Raw genomic sequence first — 20,063 nt, 5'->3', positions numbered from 1 at the left:
AATCCTTCTTCATTTAACAAAGGAGACAACCAATCAAACCACAATAAAAGCTCTTCACGAAAATACATCCACATCTTTGTGTAATCTTCATTCGATTTGAACATTATGATACATGAGTTCCTTGAATATCCCCATTTTACTATTCTTAGTTCAATGTCCTCATTTTCCAAAGCTTTCTTCACGACACTTGACTCAAAAGGATATCTGATAACCCCTGTTAAAGAGCATTTCACCCAGCAGTGATCTTCTATAGGAATATGCATATCCCATACGTTCCTCAAACCTTTTGTAGTTTGATGTGGACCTCCTATTTTATCCCCCGTATCTTGTTTCATTCTCCGTCTATCACCCCCGTTCAAAATCCTTATACGTTCGTCCATCCCTCAAGCTTCTCGATAGCTCTATCTCCTCCTCATGGCTTCCTTTGTCCTTTCTAGCTGACTTGTTAGCTACTTTCATGAATCTTCTCTCTCCAACTTCTCGTTTTATAGCTTTATTATATTTTGCGACCCCCACTAAGACACTCTTCCCATCTATCAACGTTCCATGGATATTTTGTATTACTCTTCTTCTACCTTCCTCCTTCGCATACTGGACAAATGCGAATATAGAAGATTTATAGTGTGGTTTCTTAAAAAAAATTACGATGAAAACCCTCAACACTCTTCCATAATGGTTTAATATCTCTCTTAATTCTCTTCTAGAAACTTTTTTACTGAGATTATCAACGAAGACAGTCCATTCCTCACCGGAGAATGAGCGATCTGTCGGACTCACTGTCACAATGTCTTTGCCTTTCATAAACTGCTTACCGATCCCAGACTTCTTACTAGCAGTTGGATGATTTCCTTGTCTCTTTTCTCCATTGCTTTGTGTAGTCCAGTTCATCCTAAACTTCTGCTCGGCACTTGGCATCGGTAACCCATTATACGACTGCAAAGCCCTCTCAGCTGCTGCTTGTGACTGGAATTCTATAAAACCATATCCCTTCGTAGCCTGTTTGCTTATTTATTATCACCTTAGTTGAAACTATCTCTCCAATTTGAACGAAAATACTGAGGAGGTAATGCTCATCCATCCACTCCTGAAGATCTCCGATCCAGAGATATTTATTTTCATCGAGATCAATGGCTGCAGAAACAAAATATTGTTTCGTATTAGAGGATATAGGAAATATTGGCAGAATCGCTGTAGCAGCGGAAGAACCCGACTGACCGGCTTGTTGTTGTTGAAGCGTCATCTTCAACGGTTGCACTTGCACCTGCGATTGATGCTGGTCATAATGTGGTTCAGAGGTTTCGTTCGTCTGGGAAGAAGGCATAGCTATGGGTTCTTGTGGTGGTTGCTGCGACATGTTAAAAGATTTCCAAACTTCAACGGTAGATTTGCTCCAGAAGAAGGAAAATTTCTCAAAAATAAGTTGGGATATGAAATCCCAGTGAGAAGACGATCATCCCTAAGAAAAATGATGACAATCTGACGGCGGCGGACGGCGATCGGCGGACGGCTGACGGTGAACGACGAACGGCGGATGGTAGATGGTTGACGACGGATGACGGTGGTCTAGGTTGGGGTTGGGTGTTCAATCGTACCCACATAACTTTTTGAAAATCTGGAGTCTAAAGAGAAGCAGGAGCTTCTCTCACTAGGTTTGTACCTTTTCCTTCTCCCTAGACTGTTTTATATATCCTTAAACAAAAATGGCAAATTATCTGAGTTTGGTGAATATAGCTTTATGGGTTGGATTTGGGATGTTCAATTGAGAAGGAATTTGAACAGTAGTCTAACTTGATGGTAGTCATTTCGAATTTTTCACTATCTATAGAATCTTCTGATGGGTTGGTTTGGAAAGGCATTAGGGATGGGGTGTATTCTGTTAAATCTTGTGTTAATCTCTGTTCTTCGGGTTGTTCGGGTTCGGATGAGGTCTATTTCTGGAAGAATATAATTTGGAGGGGTTTGCTGCCTCCAAGAGTGGAGTCATTTCTGTGGCAAGTTGGCAACTAGTTAAAAGAGGAGGTCAGGGTATTGAAGATGTGTTATGTCCTCTTTGCAAGATGGTGGAAAAGACTTCTTCTCATTTATTTTTTACTTGTTCGATTGTGTGATCTTTATGGAATAAATTTATGAAGTTCGAAGGATTAATTATGTTTTCATGCTAATGCTAAAAGCTTTATTCTAGCATGGGATGCTTTGAAGACTAACTCAGCTATATGGTCATTTATACCAGGGGTTGTCCTTTGGATCACTTGGAAAATAAGGAATTTTATTGTGTTTGAAGGGGGGACGATAGACCAAGTCGAATACTTCTTCTTAGCAAGGTTTAGGCTTGCTTCATGGTTTTTAGCTAAGTACAAAGATGTTTCTATCCCTAAGGATTCACTTATATGATCATTCCTTAGGGGATTCTTGTTCTAACTACTCTAATCCGATTGTATCTAAGTTCCCTTGGTCTCCTCCTCCTAAGGGCTTTATCAAATTAAATGTTGGTGTTGCTACTTCTAGTGACTAGAAGAGAAGTGGGTTAGGAGGAGTTTTAAAAGATGTTTCTGGTTCGATCTTAGGTTCTATTGTTAAAGATATTGTTGATAGACTTAAAGCTTTTGAAGATGTTGTTAGATGGGTTAATAGGACAGCTAACCTAGAGGCAGATGCCCTAGCTAAGGCTATAATAGGTTGATTTATGTGTTGTTGTTTAGGGATGTTTTTTGGTTTTCTACTTCCTATTAAGGAGTTATACGGTGTTGTAATTCCTATGCACTTTTTATAATATTAATGAAATTCTAAGGTATTCTTTTCCTCCTTCCGCTGATTAAGGAGCTTTTACGAGATCCATAAATCATGAAGGGTTTTTTTTTTATAGAAATCATGAAGGGGGTTTTTAATGAGGCCTACTATTCTTATAAAAAATGCATATAACATTACTAACCGTCTCCAAGGCCATATGGAATCGAGAAGCCAAAAATGGAAGAACCATAGAGGGCTCCACATAGGATAAGATAGATGTTGCCGTAGCAACAGTTTCAGAAAGATGTTCATTTTTGCTACACTGTCCACGATCAATTAGCCCAGCAGTACATTGACAAATGCAGTCCTTTCTGATTTTCCTAAGTAAAGCTCAACCTGAATATTACTATCCGTGTTCCAGAAATCAAAGCATATAAGTGGAACGCATTCCAAATACGAAACGCAAACAAAATTTAGCCAGAAGATTCTTACTGCTGCTCATGCTGTAAGCGTTTTTGGAATGTAATCACCAAATAGAGCAAAAATCACTCCAATGAATATGTCCAACTACCACCATTAGAGGGATGATAATACCTACAAAGAAAATAAGCAAAAAACAAAAAATGAGGATCAATGGATAGAACCAATTGAGTAGGACATATAACTTGAAAACAGAATTAAAGCATATAAAAATGTTGGTAAACTAACTGTTCCAAGAGGTTGACCAATTTCTCAAAGTGCTCTTGTGCCACACTACTAGGCTTTAACAGATACACCTGTAATAATATGTTCCAAACAGAGTATAAAAAAATACACAAGGAACATAAATGAGCATCAATTCAAAATTCCTGAATCCTGAATACATGAGCCATGGTGTTTTTCATCTTACAACTGATTTTGCAATGGTCCTTGCAGGAGTGACTGTCTTATTGGAGAACAAGAACCTTGTATTTCTGGGTACATCCACAGAAAAAGGATAAGATCCACTTCCACTTGCCACGGGAACCTGAAATGGCCAGAGAGGGCATGAGAAATTTAACATATAAAAATTAAGAAGTCTGAATAACAACAAAACTGATAGAAACTGGAAGAAACAATCAACTCTAAGAGAACCCAAAACCTAGCGGGAAATAAGAACTGAGAAAAATAAGGTACTGAACAATAACAACAAAGCTGATTGAAACTGAAACGTGCGATCAACTCCCAGATAACCAAAAAGCTAGCAGGAAAGACGAATTGAGAAAAAGGGACAAAAGATTACTAGCATAAGAAAGGAAAAGCATATTGAAGATTTTCTTATAGAAAACTAAGATCAGCTTAAGTTTTAAGTTTTAACAATTTGTCTCTGATAAATAGTTCCCAAAGAAAGAATTTATATATCACTCATCAGCAAGGGAGCATGCATTTAGGAGTTTAAGCAACTGAAACTATTTGGATAGGATCACTTCTTCCAAACCAACAATAATAATGACCAACGACACTCAGCTTATACACTCACCTCAAACATGTTCAAGAATCTAGTAAATAGTATCGGTAAGAAACACTCCCAGTTAATAAATTTGCAATTCTTCACCACACGAGCCACAACAGCAGTCCATTGACTGTTCCAGAATTGACAATTTGGGATGGAGTCCCAGAGTTCCATACACTCTCTAATCCAATTACGGCCATGTTACAAATTGGAAATTAGTTTTCTCAAGGTACTCCAGTGGAAACAACACACGACAGTTACCAAATACGTTCTCCTTACTCTGAGAAGAAATCTTGATTTTCTGCATTTGTAGGAAGGAAGAGTCTCACAAATCCAGCTCCTTCAAAGGTTGCATTGTGCCATGGATTTTCCAAAAGAGATCTGAGAATTAAAAAAATGGAAATTGATTGGAGCATTTAAAAAATCTTAGCCACAGTTACCTTGAAGATAATACAATTTTGTAAGGTATTGAGAAAACCGAACCTAGAATTCTTGTGAGAATAGTGGATACTAAACGAAGAGGTCAATAAGGTCCTGATACAAAGACCTTAGCAACCACTTTGATTTCTTATTGGTTAGCCAATTTTTAGCATCAGAATAGTATTATAGAGGATTCCAAAATTTGTTCCAACGAAAATAGGAACTCCATTAACAAAAATGCAAACCTTGTTACTTCATTGTCATTCCAAAAAAAAAAGTATAACAAAAGGATCTATCTAAGTCTGAATCAGATGAAATCTAAGTCTGAATCAGATGAAATCCAAGTCTGAATCAGATGAAACTGCAACTAATTTTCTAAGACAATTTGACATCAATTTAGAAAACAAGAACCACACAAGTTTATAGAGAAAATGTGGATAAAACTGATTGAAAAAACCTCAGAGCACTTGCCTAAACTCTGACCAAATTTCAGAGGCAGAACCAGCTGGAAAAAAACGTCGGCATGATTGAACAAGGGAAGTAACCATCCCAAAATGCCGATGTCTCAATCTCCATCCCTCTGGACCTGTTTTCCTGAAGAATATACATGATCAAAGGACAAGAAGCATCTAGACAATTGAATGCATTGTTCCATCATATTAACCTATTGAGCGGCTTTAAGTGGTGAAGAAAAAATACATATAGAGCACAAGTTTAAATGGAGACGAATTACTGGGAAAAGAAGCTTTTATTGATCAGAAATCGACCAATAATATGGATTCAAAAATACAAAGACCATTTATTATAAGCACACGACGAATAACTAACCTTGTAAAATGTGTATGAATATCATACAAAGGACGCCACTGAGCTTTCAAGAACAACTTCTTTCGATGCTTATTAAGCAATCTCACTAAGATGTTTCCCCATCTAACCTAATATGTTACAAGGAACATTCAATTAGAAAAAGAAAAGAATGATAGAAGAACAAATAAAAAGATTATTCTTTCTACTATTCAATGTATTACCTGCACATATAACTTGCTCTGTGATTTGTGGAATAATTCTAAGCCAAACTCAACAACTGAAACTACATCATCCAAAGATATATCACTTTTGGCCTTTATAAAACTGCAAATCAATAATTAGTAAGTCAGATTTAACGCCCCGTAATTCACCTTTTACTCTCATGGTCAAGTGCACAACACATGGTACACTTACATTTATTTTGCTGAAAGTGATTTTGGTGCACTCATAACTGACTATGACTTATTATGGACTAAAAAAGGGAACAAGCACAACTGTGCAATAAACAAGAGGCAAATATGAAACAAGCATTTATGCGAAAGGTTTATTCAGTCAAAATGCAATCCATGCAAGTTATATTCTCTGCTTCTGCCGTCTAGAGACAAGGAACGAATGAAAAAGTCTACATTTGCATAAATTCACAATCATATTACTGAATCTATAGTAGACAAGAATTATTAATCATACGGACACCATTTAGCACATGACGAGAGGACACAGATTCATAAAAACATTGAAGAAGCATACTAAGCACTTAACCATATATTGCCTGTAAAGAACATGAGTAGCATGCCTATATGTGCCAATCTGACATTTTCCAATACTATAACCATAAATGTAAAATTAAAAGCAACTACAATGTTGACACAGACCTTGATGAAATTAAAAGCTATTCAAAAGGGGTCGTTCTATACATATTTTCGAGAGCGGATCAAGGACCGTTTGATTATTGAGAGTGACAGCAAGGTGGCAGTGGATTCAATTAAGGAGGTTGAATTATGTCCAGATGTTTATGTTTTTATGGTTAAAGATATTGTTCATAGGCTTAAAGTCTTTGAAGGTGTTGTTAGATGGGTAAACAGGACAGCCAACTTAGAGGCTGATGCCTTAGCTAAAGAAGGAATAGGCTGAGTTAGTGTTGTTGTTTATGGTTGTATTATGGTTTTCTATCTCTGTTAGGGGTGTTTTTCTATGTTGTATCTTATGTAATTCCGTATGATGAATAAAATCTTAAGGCACTCTTTTCCTCCTTCCACTGAATAAGGAGCTTCTCTACAAGCTCCATTAATCAAGAAGGAGATTTTTAACGAGGCCTGAAATTCTTATAAAAAAAAAGGTGTGAGTAACTATTAAACTAAATATTCACATAAGCTCAGATATGTTATAGGCACTTGCAAGAAATTTTTTATTCAGAGGGGAAGTTCTTCATGGATCATGTATAGCAAAAATTGATCTGTCCAACTAAGACTAGACATGAAATCATTCATCTAGTAAAAGCTATGAACATTTCCTTATGGCACTAACATGCCCATACATGTTATAATCTAAGGAAATAAATCGAAGGAGAGGGAAAGAATAAATGAGGTAATAAAAGAATTCTGATTATTGAATTTAGGAGATTACAGTAGTTTAAATAAACTAAGTTGCTAACTTCTAATAGCACTTTTCTACTAAAGATAAAATTCTATTTATATTAGAGATTACAAAGACTCCGACTTATCCTTTCTTATCATAAAAGACATCTACATGGTTGACTCTAACACATTTAGTGCTTGAACACCTTAAAAATAAATAGCACCATCAAGACTAAACTTTATTGGTGATTAGGTGAAATTGAAAGTAAAAAATAGTTGAAAGATATAAAATGAGTTACCTAACTAAAGAAATGAACTGTTTTTGCAATTGTATGCATTGAAGTTTATCAAATAAAAGTACTTTAAAATTATCTAAATTCTCCTCCTTTTTTTTTACTTTTTTTGGATAAAAAGGAAGGCCTTATTAAAAAACCCTTTCATAACCATAAAGCAACAAAGACTCCACGGACATTGGAAGGAGGAAAAGAGTGCCTTTGAAATTTTATTGCATAAGAACCAAGTACAATAAGAACACACTACCACCAAAAAACCTATGGCAGCCCACTCAACACTATACAAAACAGCACTACATACATGCATATGTTAATACCCTACACAAAAACTACCTCCTAGATTACTCAACCAGATACAAACATATACCATGCCCAAAGCTGCCAGCTAAAACCAATAATACAAAATCAACAAACCAAATAATTTCCCACCATTTAACCAATCCCTAGTTTGGCAAATTCATTAGCTTCAACTTATATATTTAGTAGTATGATTTTAATTTTTTTTCTTTTACAGAGTAAGTTGGTGTCATTTCACTTGTGAGACCAACTCAATCAAGCTTTATTGACAGCATAGATGTTCAAGCATCTGTGTCTATGCTGCACTATGTCATTTTATGTAGTGAACACCAAAATCTCTAATGCCGACAGGACAAGCAAGCAAAAGAATATGTCCAAAGTAACATCCAAAAAATTTAGCACGCATAGCATGTGCCATACACAGTCAACCACCCATCTCTAACCCCTATTCTGATCAAAGCCAGCAGAAGTAATTTGTCAGGATTGGAGAAGAAGAAGAGGAACGGCGAGAAAATATCGAAGAACATTTGGGAAATGAAGGTCGAGGGTTAGGGATTGAAGAAACAAATTGGGAATTCAATCAGGTGAAAGGCACGGGGTTACTTACAGAGCAGGCCGAGCAAGAGGATGGACTGAAGGAGAAGCCCAAGACAGAAGGCCCAGTACCTGTGAAAGAGAAGAAAGAGAAGAATCAGTTAGTTACATAGCTGGGACAACTGGCAATTAATGATTGGCAATTGTAACTAAATAATTAACAGAATCTGGTGTAAAAATTTCCTTATGCAAAATGAATGATGAATTTTCTTCTCTATCATCTCTCTCTCGTCTGAATTCTTCTCCTAAATCCTTCTTTCTCTCAAACTATAACAATTGGTATTCAGAGCTTTGATTCAGGCAAAAATTTCTGGGGGGCATGACAAAGAAGAACCAGTCTATGGCGGAAACTGATTTAGCTGGGATACAAAAACAGATTGAAGACTTAGCTGCTTTGGTGAAGAAGGGGCAAGATGAAACTAATCCACCTAAATGGTGGGAGACTCAAGAGAATAGAATCACTACATTAGAGTCCAGAATGGCCACTAATCAGGGTTATGTGAAGGAACTGTTAAAGATTCTGATAGGCAGGAATGAGGAACAGGAGCATTCTACTGATGAGCAGGTACAATCTCCTGATACTTCTAAAAATAAGGACAGAAATCCTGTTTTGGTGACTGTGGTGAATGAAAAGTCTAGATTTACCTATAAATCGGATGAACTTGGGTTATTAAAGACTAAACCGGATGCATGTTTAGCTCTTAAGAACAGTTTTAGGCCTGAAAATCAAGTGGGTGAAAACAGTGATTCTAGACCTAATCTGTTTGGACTGGAAACTGAAAAAAGGGGGCCAGGAGGTTCACTTAACAGTGATGGAACTATGTGGCACAGACCTAAGATAGATCTACCATTTTTTGATGGGGTCAATCCTAGGGGATGGATTCAAAAATGCTTGAAATATTTCTCTATTTGTAGTGTTCCGGTTGAGCAAAGAGTAGAGGTAGCTACTATGTATTTGACAGGCAAAGCAAAAATATGGTTTGATGGATATATAATGAAGAAGCACCATGTAACATGGCATGAATTTGAAGCTGATATCTGTCACAGATTCAGTGATAGATCTTTCTGTGATATTGTGGAAGAGTTTACTAAATTGACTTAAAAAGGGTCAGTGGAAGATTATCAGGAAAAATTTGAGGAGTTACAGCCCTATATGTTGTTGCAGAATCCTACTTTAACTGAGGAGTTCTTTGTATCACGTTTTATTAGTGGTCTAAGAGATGATATTAAGCATAGGGTCAAGGCTTTGGATCCTAGAAACTTGTTTGAAGCATGTAAACAAGCCAAGCTTTATGAACTTTCTGTGGAGTTTGAAAATAAAAGATTAAGGCCTTCTTTTAAAACCCCACCCTACCCAAACCCCATATCTATGTCTAAGACACCTGCTATGCCAGTGCCTATAAAGCCGACCTCATCATCTAATCCAAAACAGAATCTTATGGATTATAGAAGGTAAAATAATCTTTGTTTCAAATGTGGAGAGAAATATTTACCAGGCCATCAGTGTAAAAACAGGCAGTTCAATATGATGACTGAAGAGATTGATAATTTTCCTGTGGAAGTTAGTGCCACTGATGCAGAACAAATTCAGCAGCCAGAAGAAGAAAATCTATAAATTTCTATGAATGACATTACTGGTTGTATTGGCCATAATACTTTGAGAATTCGGGGTACTATTCAAGGGAAACCCCTGAATATCTTAATTGATAGTGGAAGCACACATAGCTTTTTAACCCCTAAATGGGATGATGTTGGTATACAGATTACTACCCCTAATCCTCTGGCTATCACTGTGGCTAATGGCCAGAAATTATTCAGCTCAGCTCGGTGCAACAAGGTAGAATGGCAAATGCAGGGCCATACTTTTTTACATGATTTTAGGCTACTTAAATTGGGAGGAAGTGACATGGTCTTGGGGGTTGATTGGATGAAGCTATTCAGTCCAATACTAATGGACTTCAACAACATGACTTTGAGCTTTGACCATCAAGGGGATCAGATTTGTATTCAAGGTCAACAGCCCTCTAATGAATTACTACAAATTTCTGGAGCTACACTACTTAAAATGTCTGCCTGGGATTCAGATATTTTGGGTCATGTTGTTTTATTGAATATGGAAGGGAAGTCTACTATTATTCCTACTGAAATTCAACATGTGTTGGATCAGTACAGATCAGTTTTTGATGAACCTAAAGGGCTACCTCCTCAGAGATCTCATGACCATGCTATTCAACTCAAATCTACTGCTACACCTGTCAATTTAAGGCCTTACAGATTTCCTTACAATCAAAAGGCTGAAGTGGAAAAACAGATAGCTTCTATGCTTTCTTCTTCTGTTATTCAACCTAGTAAGAGCCCATTTGCTTCTCCTTGCCTTCTAATTAAAAAAATGATGGAACTTGGAGATTTTGTGTGGATTACAGAGAATTAAATAGTATGACCATCAAAGACAAATTTCCTATTCCTATAGTGGAAGATTTGTTGGATGAGTTACATGGGGCAGTGTACTTTTCAAAAATTGATTTGAGGTCAGGTTATTGGCAGATCAGAATTAAACCTGAAGATATTTACAAGACAGCCTTTAGAACTCATCAAGGTCATTATGAGTTCAAGGTAATGCCTTTTGGTCTTACTAATGCTCCTGCTACATTTCAGGCACTTATGAATGAATTATTCAATTCTTTCCTCAAAAAATTTGTTTTAGTTTTCTTTGATGATATATTGGTATACAGTAGCAGTATGCAGGATCACATTGAACACTTACAGATGGTTTTAGAGGTGTTAAAGGTGAATCAATTATTTGCAAAATGGTCCAAGTGTTTCTTTGGACAAAATCAGGTGGAGTATCTTGGTCATATTATTTCTGTTGCAGGGGTATCTACTGACCCTAGCAAGGTGGAGGCTATGCAGAATTGGCCTAAGCCTAAAACTCTTAAATCTTTACGAGGATTTCTAGGCCTAACTGGATATTACAGAAGATTTATCAAAAATTATGGCATTATTAGTAGGCCTTTGACACAATTGTTGAAAAAGGATGGATTTCAGTGGACTGTTGCTGCTTATAAAGCTTTTGAGGATCTTAAATTGGCTATGTGTTCTGCTCCAGTTTTGGCCTTACCAGATTTTTCTAAAACATTTTATCTAGAAACAGATGCTAGTTCTGGAGGTATAGGGGCTGTTCTTTCACAAGAAGGACGACCTATTGCTTATTTGAGTCAAGCTCTAAGTCCAAAAAATTCAGCATTATCTATATATGAAAGAGAATACCTTGCTATTCTCTTGGCTGTTTCAAAATGGAGACATTATTTGGAGAGTAAATCTTTTATTATTAAGACTGATCATGAGCCTCTAAAGTTTCTTTTAGAACAGAAACTGACTACCACTATTCAGAAGAGAGGTTTGACAAAGCTTCTGGGGTTGGACTATATCATACAGTATAGAAAAGGGAAGTTGAATGTTGCTGCTGATGCCTTATCTAGAAGATGGGAGGATCAGGCTCACTACTTTGCTTTGGAAGCTACTGTTTTAATACCTGCTTGGGTTCAAGAGGTGGAAGAAAGTTATCAAGAGGATACTTTAGCTCAGTATTGGATTTCAGCTCTTACTATTAATCCTACAGTTGACAGTAGATGGAAATATTCTAAAGCTATCCTTAGATACAATGGTAGAGTTTATATTGGAGTTCATGGCAGTCTTAGGTTGAAGATTATTAAGACCTTACATGACTCTCCTCAAGGAGGCCATTCAGGAGCTCAAGCTACATATTATAGGATTCGGTCACATTTTTACTGGCCAAATCTTAAAGCTATGGTTGTTACTTATGTGAGAAGTTGTGAAATTTGCCAGCAGATTAAGGTAGAACATGTAGCAAAGCCTGGTTTGCTACAGCCCCTTCCTGTTCCTAATCAGGCTTGGGAGATAATCACTATGGATTTCATTGAAGGTCTGCCTACTTCATTTAAGAAAAATTGTATTTTGGTGATTGTGGATAAGTTTACAAAGTACAGCCATTTTTTGTCTTTGGCTCACCCTTATTCTGTAACAGAGGTGGCTAAGCTATACCTAGATAATGTGTATAAGTTACATGGCCAGCCTAAGATGGCCATTTCTGACAGAGATAAGACATTCACAAGTGTGTTTTGGAGGGAGTTAATGAAACAGTTGGGCACAAAGACATTTTTCAGTACTGCTTACCATCCAGAAATAGATGGACAAACGGAGGGAGTCAATCAATGCTTAGAACAGTATTTGAGGGGCCTTTGCTTTTATCAACCTAAGCAATGGGCTAAGTGGCTACCACATGCAGAGTGGTGGTACAACACCACTTATCATACTTCTCTAAAGATAACACCTTTTCAGGCGTTATATGGGTCTAAACCACCTATTATGGTTTGGCCTATTGAGTCTACAGTACATACTATATCAGAAATAATGAGCAGTAGAGAGGCTACCAGACAGTTGCTAAAAAATCAGTTGCAGATAGCAAGTAATAGAATGAAGCAGCAAGAAGATAAGAATCGAACTGACAGAACCTTTCAGATTGGGGATTTAGTTTACCTGAAATTACAACCCTACAGACAGACATCGATTGCCTTGCGAAGAAACTTGAAGTTAGCAGCAAAATTTTTTGGACCTTATCGTATTCTGGAAAGAATAGGAGCAGTCGCATATCGCTTGGACTTACCTAATTCTTCTCGGTTGCATCCGGTTTTCCATGTCAGTTTACTGAAGAAGTTCATAGGCGATTCCTCCATTGTTGCTACTGATCCTCCTACAGTAGATGAAGAAGGAGAAATACAGATTAAACCATTGAAAATTATGGCCAGAAGAATTATAAACAGAAACAGTAAACCTGTTACTCAACTTCTGGTTCGCTGGGAGAATCTTGCTGCAGAAAATGATACTTGGGAAGATTACTCGACTCTGAAAGGGCAGTTTCCGGTATTCGATCCTTGGGGACAAGGCTCGTCTCGAGGGGTGGGTATTGTCAGGATTGGAGAAAAAGAAGAGGAACGGCGAGAAAATATCGAAGAACATTTGGGAAATGAAGGTCGAGGGTTAGGGATTGAAGAAACAAATTGGGAATTCAATCAGGTGAAAGGCACGGGGTTACTTACAGAGCAGGCCGAGCAAGAGGATGGACTGAAGGAGAAGCCCAAGACAGAAGGCCCAGTACCTATGAAAGAGAAGAAAGAGAAGAATCAGTTAGTTACATAGCTGGGACAGCTGAGAATTAATGATTGGCAATTGTAACTAAATAATTAACAGAATCTGGTGTAAAAATTTCCTTATGCAAAATGAATGATGAATTTTCTTCTCTATCATCTCTCTCTCGTCTGAATTCTTCTCCTAAATCCTTCTTTCTCTCAAACTATAACATAATTGTAGCTGCTAGCAAATGATAATGATGAAGTTAAAGAAAATTGACTTGAATAAACAAAGAGCCCAATCTATAATTGATTTCAGGTTTTCCATGTGCAATGTCAGCCATCTAGGTTGCATTCGAGACAGTTCGGACTGCACAAGTGATTATAGGCCTTCTCAAGCTAAAAGTTCTAGATCGAAGGTGTCAGCTAAAAAAATCTTAAGTTGCAATCACCAAATAGCTCATAAAGATTGAATGCCCACATAAACTGCAAGCACCTTTCTTCAACCTACCTGTTTTAGGTTCCTTACTCTCCCTCTTGATAAAAACCCAATGATCAATCAATATCCCATAAAAATATTTACATTAATTCTCTATATTGGTAGTCTAAAATTTCAGGGAAAATATCAAGTCATTATTGAGCATAAATTCAACCCAAAACTAAACCCGAAACTAAAAAACAAGTAGCTCTTCAGAAAATATAAAAACCTGACCAAAAAAATAATGCAAAAGGAAAGTAAAGGCAGGCTTGTCGAAAGAGAGAGAGAGAGGAATTAGAAGGTTACAGGTCGATAACAGAAATCCACTTGAGATTGGAGTAAACAGAGTCCGGGTCATCGGATCGATAAAGGTCCTTGAGCGAAGAAATGACCCGAGAGAAAGACTCCTTCTCCTTCTTGGTCTCCTCGGCAACTGGTGGGGGCAGCCATGCATTGTAGATATACATATATGAATCCTCAAGGGTGAAGCCAATACTGTATCTTTAATAAATTAGTTGTTTTTTGGGTTTTTATTTTGCTTCGGGAAAACTATAAATTCTGATTCAAAAACAAAAGGGAATGAATGAAATTGGAAAGCTTAGGAAGAGTAAATTATATTTGGAGTGGGTGGAGTTGGTTTGTGTTTTTATTTCCTTTTTCTTGATTAAAAAGAAATTAGTTTTTTGTTTTATTTCTTGGGGAAGGGGAACAAGGGAGGAGTAGCTGACGAATGAGGACGAAGATGATGATTATGATTTTCAGTTTAATTTCCTTTTCCCTTTTTACGGCAAACTACACTTTTAGTACCTAGACTATTAATTTTGATTCATTTTAATATCTAAACTTTTAATTTTTTAAAATTATATTTAATGTTTAGTTTTTATTTCATTTTAGTATCCTACTATTAGGGATGACAAACAGGTAGGGCGGGTGGGGCGGGTGTGGATACCATTTTCCTCATCTCTATACTCACCTAATATTTTTGTATACACCACCTACACATCACTCATGACGAGTAAAAATTTTTTTATTCACGCCCGTCCACGTGGGTACTTCCACAAATCCACTGTCATGATCATGAGAGATACATAAATCGAAGAAGACGGGAGAGAATTGGGGAAATTGGAAATGGGGTTAGGGATTTCAATTGAAGAGATTGGTATTGCCGATAGTGAATGGAGTCACACCAACAACACCTGTAAGGGAATCAAAATGTTACATACAGTTGTATTGCCAGTTGGTAAATGGGATAGGGTTGGTATAATATAAAGATATGAAACAATGTACTGAGTAGGGCTTATCTCATGATTTGAATTAATGCATTTATGGATTTCTCTTAAACATCTCTTCTCTTCTTTATCTCTATTCTCTCTTCTTTTCTTTATCTCATTCCCTATTCTCTCTTTTTCGGCAAAAACATAACAATTGGTATCCAGAATCACAACTCCTTGCAGCAATGGATGAATCCTCTACTCTTTCTGCGATTCAAAACCAGATTGACGAATTATCAAAGCTAGTAAAGCAAGATCAATACTTGGTGACTGGGATTGCAAAGAATAAGGGTTATTTCGAGCAGATTCTAAGGGTCTTGACAGGGAAGACGGCGGAGCAAGACCAAAATAGCCCTAAAACTGAGCCAATGTTACCTGTGGCAATCAAAGGCATAAATGATGGGTGTCAAGTGTTTGATAAAATGCCAACACGAGTAATTGATGCATTATCATCCATCATTAGTACCTAACACTTGGAAGTTGGTTCCGACCGTGAGGGGTCTGAAGAACAAAAGATGAAATGGCTAATATCTGAACCAAGTGGAAAACGTCCATTGTTTGGTTCTAATCTTCTTATAACAGAAGAAAATGTTGTTGTTTTGGATACAATCAGTATATTGGCAGACAACTTTGGAGCATAAGTCATTTCAATGAAAATTGCCCCTTATGATGTTCTTGCTATTAAGTTCCTGTAGCGTGAATGCCGTATGAAGCAACCATTAAGAGTTGTTCCATGGTTTGAGAAGTCAGGTTTGCCTACATCAGTTCAAATTGCTACTTTTACGCCCTTCATAGTTGATTTTTCTGTGGGTAACTCAAATAATTTCAACTATCTAGTTCTATCCGCGTTTAGAGAAATTTGATCTAAGATGTTTAGGGATGTCAATGAACATGTTGAATTTTTTTTATCCTTTTATGTTTCGGCTTTTATTGATACGATGAAGTAGGATTCAAATTGCTATGAATTTGAGTGTGATTTAAAAGGTTATTAGTTCTTATTGTAGGCTAACTTTTGTTTTGTTGGCTGAAAAAGAATGGGTTACTACATACATATGTGAATTTTTCCAAGTCATTTGTAAGTGAGAGAATATAAGATGCAATACTACATTTAAGACTCTAGTCATAAGAGATCTTCTTGGAATGAGGGAGTTGATAAAAAACCCGAGCTTCAAAAATTTGTTGGCTTAAATACTGCACATAGTAAGATTGGTTCTTGTGTGTATAACATACAATTTTGAATTAGGAATGACACTACTCAAAATGAAGCGAAAACATTTGTTATCATAACAGTTGAGCTAGATACAATGTTAGGATGGAGTGTTGTGCAACAGAGTGTTCTTCAAAGCCATAAAATTAACATTTTTTTGTTAAACTCTAAACCTTGTATTGTACCATTGGAGAGTGATATCACTTTTGGATTCAAAACACCAGAGAAAGAGGTGTTTGACACACTATTATATGTATACAACAAAAAACAAATTGTCAATTTGAAGCAGGTTATTTTTGCTAGGTTTTCACTTAATCATGATGATGCATCTATCTTGGACGTAAAGAAAAAAGATTTATCATTTCAATGGGGCAAACTCTAATATTTTGTATAAGATCAAGGAATTATAAGTTATCCAGTTTCTAGAGAAAAAAATATCATGTGGGAATTTGTAGTGTTGGAATTGTTGCTAATGAGAAACTAGATGTTGAGTCTGACTCCAATAAGTTTTGGGTCCTGTTTAATCATAGTGACACTCAAAACCAACCGAACCATAAACGGATTGAAATGCTTGAGAAAGTTGGTTCTATGGTTCTAATTATTACTGGAGGTAGCTATGTTTTAATTGCATCAGATAATAGAGTTATCTACTTTTTTGGTTCTGATGCTACCATTTTTCGTGGTCATAGAGAACAAAAATATGAATTCCACCCAAGTATACTCTACACAATTAAGAGAAAAAGTATGTCCTCGTGAGTAGAATTGCATTATGTGGACAACATTAATTTCATCACTCAGTTGAGTGTGGACTTAAAAGGTGCTAATGTCGATGCTGCTACAAAGCATGGTATAAATGTGATCAGAATTATTGGGGGTGTTACGGGCAATACTGCATCTTGTGCCCAATTGGTTATATACCTAATGTTGAGCCTTTTTAGGAAATAAATGCGATGCAAATATTTGTAAAGGAAAAAAGTGTTTGATCCTTGGGAACAAGAATCATTTGAATGAGGGGGAATATCATAACAAGAGGGAAAGCTAACACTAGAGGCAGCAAAGATCAAGTAAGAGTTAAAGAGCATGTAGAGATTAAATTTCTTAGAACAATTACAACACAAGAGATCAGGGCTTACCTCAAATTCCAGTCATACCATCAAACTTCATTGGCTCTTCGAAAAAGCTTAAAGCTTGCAGCAAGGTTCTATGGTACCTACATTATTTTACATTGTATAGGGTTAGTAGCATATAACTTTTTATATGAGTCCTTAAAGGTGAAAACAGTGAATTATTATAGTTTGTTGAAAAATGATTATGGAGATCAACGCATTACCTCATTGGAGCCTTGCAAGTTTGGACATAAAGGACAGTTAAAGGTCCAATCTACTATGAAGTTTGACAAACATAGGGAGAAGAAGTACAATCAACTGCAGTGGACGAACTTAAGGTTGGAAAATGTCATTGGGGTAAACTATATTGTGCTTAAGGCACAATTATTAGGTTTTATCCTTGGGGACAAGGATCCTTTCATGGAGGGGGTATTGTCATTATCATGAGAGATACATAAATTGGAGAAGACGGGGGAGAATTGGGGAAATTGGAAATAGGGTTAGGGATTTCAATTGAGGAGATTGATACTGCTAGCAGTAAAGGGAGTCACGCCAGCAGCACCCAACATCACCTGCAAGAGAATCAAAATGTTAGATATAACTGTATTACCAGCTGGTAAATGGGATAGGGTTGGTACAATGATAAGATATAAAACAATGTACAGGGTAAGGCTTACCTCATTATTTAAATGAATGTATTTCTGGATTTCTCTTGAATATTTCTTCTCTTCTTTATATTCGTTCTCTCTTCTCTTCTTTATCTTCGTTCTTCTATTCTCCTTCGCTAATCTCTCTTTTCTGACAAAAACATAACATCCACCCCACACCCATTACCCATTACCCAACTAGATACCCAACATCCATATCATACTCGCCCATACCCATATGCCAGTAATCTCATAGATTACGTAAGCAACAAAACATAAAACAAATATATCCATTAAGAACATAATAAAATAAACCAAGGATTAATTTAGTTTATACCCTAACATTTGATTGAATTACAAGTGATGTACTAAAAAATCTTAAAACTTATAGAAATAGTATTTGAAATTATACCTAAATTCATAATGGTCAAAAATTTATATGGTGAGTAATTAGTGGGCAGGTAAATATGGTGCGGGGCGTATGCGGAGCGGGTAAGGTCTCAAACTCATCACCTACCCTACCCACGATGGGTATGACTTTTTACATCCACACATGTCAATACCCATTGGATTTATATCCATCCCCACCCCAATTGGAGTGGGTGCAGTGCGAAATCCACGAAATTATACTCGTCTGTCATTAAAAATTTAACGAGTTTAGTACCTAAATTATCAATTTTTGTCTATATTAGTACCTAAACTTTAAATATTTTTCAAAACTTAACATTAAATTTTGAATGGGTACTAAAATGAAACAAAAACTACACTTTAGGCATGGTTATGAAAAAATTGAAAGTTTAGGTACTAAAACGGACCAAAATTGATAGTTTAGGTTCTAAATGCGTAATTTACCCTTCTTTTTATTTAGAGTAAATTACAAATTTGGTAACTACACTTTACTCTATCCCCTATTTCACTCACTGTACTTTAAATCTTTTCAATTTACTATTTGAACTTAATACATTGAATTTTTTTGTTACTTGGTCGTTAAATAGTTAAAGGCGTTAAAATGAACAGTTATATAGATGCAAAACGACATCGTTTTGGTGAATTTTTTTTAAAACAACGTTGTTTCTAACGTCGTTAACTATTTAATGGTGGGGTGACAAAAAAATCTAATAAATTAAGTTCAGTGAGGAAATTAAAATTGTTAAAGTTCAATGAGAAAAATAGGAGAGAGAGAGTAAAGTTCAATGTTGAAATTTGTAATTTAACCTTGTTTTGTGTACACACATATTTTAATGGTAGATTGGCAGTGGCCCGTCTAATTGAATCTTACATGCCAACCCTCCATAATATGGCAATTGTGTAGCATACGAGGATATTGTCTAATTCACCATTGTCGCTTTATATTTAGTATGTTTTGCTTTATCATTCAGGTTTTTTTTTTAAATCTTCAAAACTACAATTATTTGTAAATCCATCCTAGAGATGAGAAGGTTGGGTTAGTTAATATAAATTTGATTCGATTTTTACATCATTCAATAGAAATTTCAACTAACTCAAATTTCTAAAAGGAAATATATTTAGTTCAAAATGACTTGAATATAAAAAAATATTCGATAAAATATAAACCTAATTGAAAAAATTATATATAAACATGAGAGTATTATAACAACTACTTCTAAATATATAGAGAAAAAATTATATTATTATCTCAGGTCAAGTCGAATTTAATATTTTTCATCTTAAATACGAACCTGACATGACCTTTTTCAAAATGTGACTCAACCTATTTTTAAAAAAAATTATCCGTAATTCATCCTTACTTTGTCTAGTCATTGATTAATTTACTTTTTTATGGAATAACATTTAACTTAATTTGAAAATTACTTAAATTAATTATTTTTAAATTAAATTTAAATGGTTTAAATGATCAAACACGTTAAATTTTAAGTACTGAATGGTTAGAAGCTCAATCAAATTGTTTATATTATTTCTAATCACTGATATCGATCTATTGACTGACTAATCCAGATCGGTTACTGCAGAGGCGAGAGCGACCCTCCCACTCAGTTTGCTCC

At 35.9% G+C, this 20,063-nt stretch overlaps 3 protein-coding genes across 3 annotated transcripts; all 3 read right to left on the bottom strand.

Moving 5' to 3' along the window:
• Positions 1–345: 345 nt before the first annotated feature.
• LOC120146203 (polyadenylate-binding protein RBP47-like) lies at positions 346–1,354 on the bottom strand. Its single transcript, XM_039159837.1, has 2 exons — positions 1,057–1,354; positions 346–971 (listed from the first exon to the last, which is right to left on the bottom strand). The coding sequence occupies exons 1-2, from the start codon at positions 1,352–1,354 to the stop codon at positions 346–348; spliced, it is 924 nt and encodes a 307-aa protein (XP_039015768.1).
• A 1,581-nt stretch (positions 1,355–2,935) lies between these two features.
• On the bottom strand, positions 2,936–4,385 carry LOC120146191 (proteasome activator subunit 4-like). The gene is made up of 5 exons (XM_039159827.1): positions 4,226–4,385; positions 3,617–3,733; positions 3,436–3,503; positions 3,220–3,321; positions 2,936–3,145 (listed from the first exon to the last, which is right to left on the bottom strand). Exons 1-4 carry the CDS (start codon positions 4,370–4,372, stop codon positions 3,273–3,275), a joined length of 381 nt encoding a protein of 126 aa, XP_039015758.1. The 5' UTR covers positions 4,373–4,385; the 3' UTR covers positions 2,936–3,145; positions 3,220–3,272.
• Positions 4,386–4,473: 88 nt separating this feature from the next.
• On the bottom strand, positions 4,474–14,463 carry LOC120146202 (proteasome activator subunit 4-like). Its single transcript, XM_039159836.1, has 5 exons — positions 14,115–14,463; positions 5,647–5,749; positions 5,447–5,553; positions 5,090–5,212; positions 4,474–4,579 (listed from the first exon to the last, which is right to left on the bottom strand). Exons 1-5 carry the CDS (start codon positions 14,273–14,275, stop codon positions 4,474–4,476), a joined length of 600 nt encoding a protein of 199 aa, XP_039015767.1. The 5' UTR covers positions 14,276–14,463.
• Positions 14,464–20,063: the final 5,600 nt, after the last annotated feature.

The sequence above is a fragment of the Hibiscus syriacus genome, unplaced genomic scaffold (assembly GCF_006381635.1).
Source record: "Hibiscus syriacus cultivar Baekdansim isolate YM2019G1 unplaced genomic scaffold, ASM638163v2 tig00110903_pilon, whole genome shotgun sequence".
Taxonomy (NCBI): Eukaryota; Viridiplantae; Streptophyta; class Magnoliopsida; order Malvales; family Malvaceae; genus Hibiscus; species Hibiscus syriacus.
Note: the sequence above shows the minus strand (reverse complement) of the source record. Positions and strands in the feature narration are given on the sequence as shown.

Bases quoted from the DNA above. Each gene is read 5' to 3' on its own strand.
- LOC120146203 (XM_039159837.1), bottom strand. From the start codon at position 1,354: ATGTCGCAGCAACCACCACAAGAACCCATAGCTATGCCTTCTTCCCAG. The intron at 972-1,056 runs GTATTTTCGTTC...ATGGTTTTATAG, and splicing joins GGATGAGCATTACCTCCTCA to AATTCCAGTCACAAGCAGCA.
- LOC120146191 (XM_039159827.1), bottom strand. From the start codon at position 4,372: ATGGAACTCTGGGACTCCATCCCAAATTGTCAATTCTGGAACAGTCAA. The intron at 3,504-3,616 runs GTAAGATGAAAA...ATATTATTACAG, and splicing joins GGACCATTGCAAAATCAGTT to GTGTATCTGTTAAAGCCTAG. The intron at 3,322-3,435 runs GTTAGTTTACCA...TTTTCTTTGTAG, and splicing joins TTGGTCAACCTCTTGGAACA to GTATTATCATCCCTCTAATG.
- LOC120146202 (XM_039159836.1), bottom strand. From the start codon at position 14,275: ATGTATATCTACAATGCATGGCTGCCCCCACCAGTTGCCGAGGAGACC. The intron at 5,213-5,446 runs GTTAGTTATTCG...TATATTCTTCAG, and splicing joins ATTCATACACATTTTACAAG to GAAAACAGGTCCAGAGGGAT. The intron at 4,580-5,089 runs GCAAGTGCTCTG...TTTAATTCTCAG, and splicing joins GAAATTTGGTCAGAGTTTAG to ATCTCTTTTGGAAAATCCAT.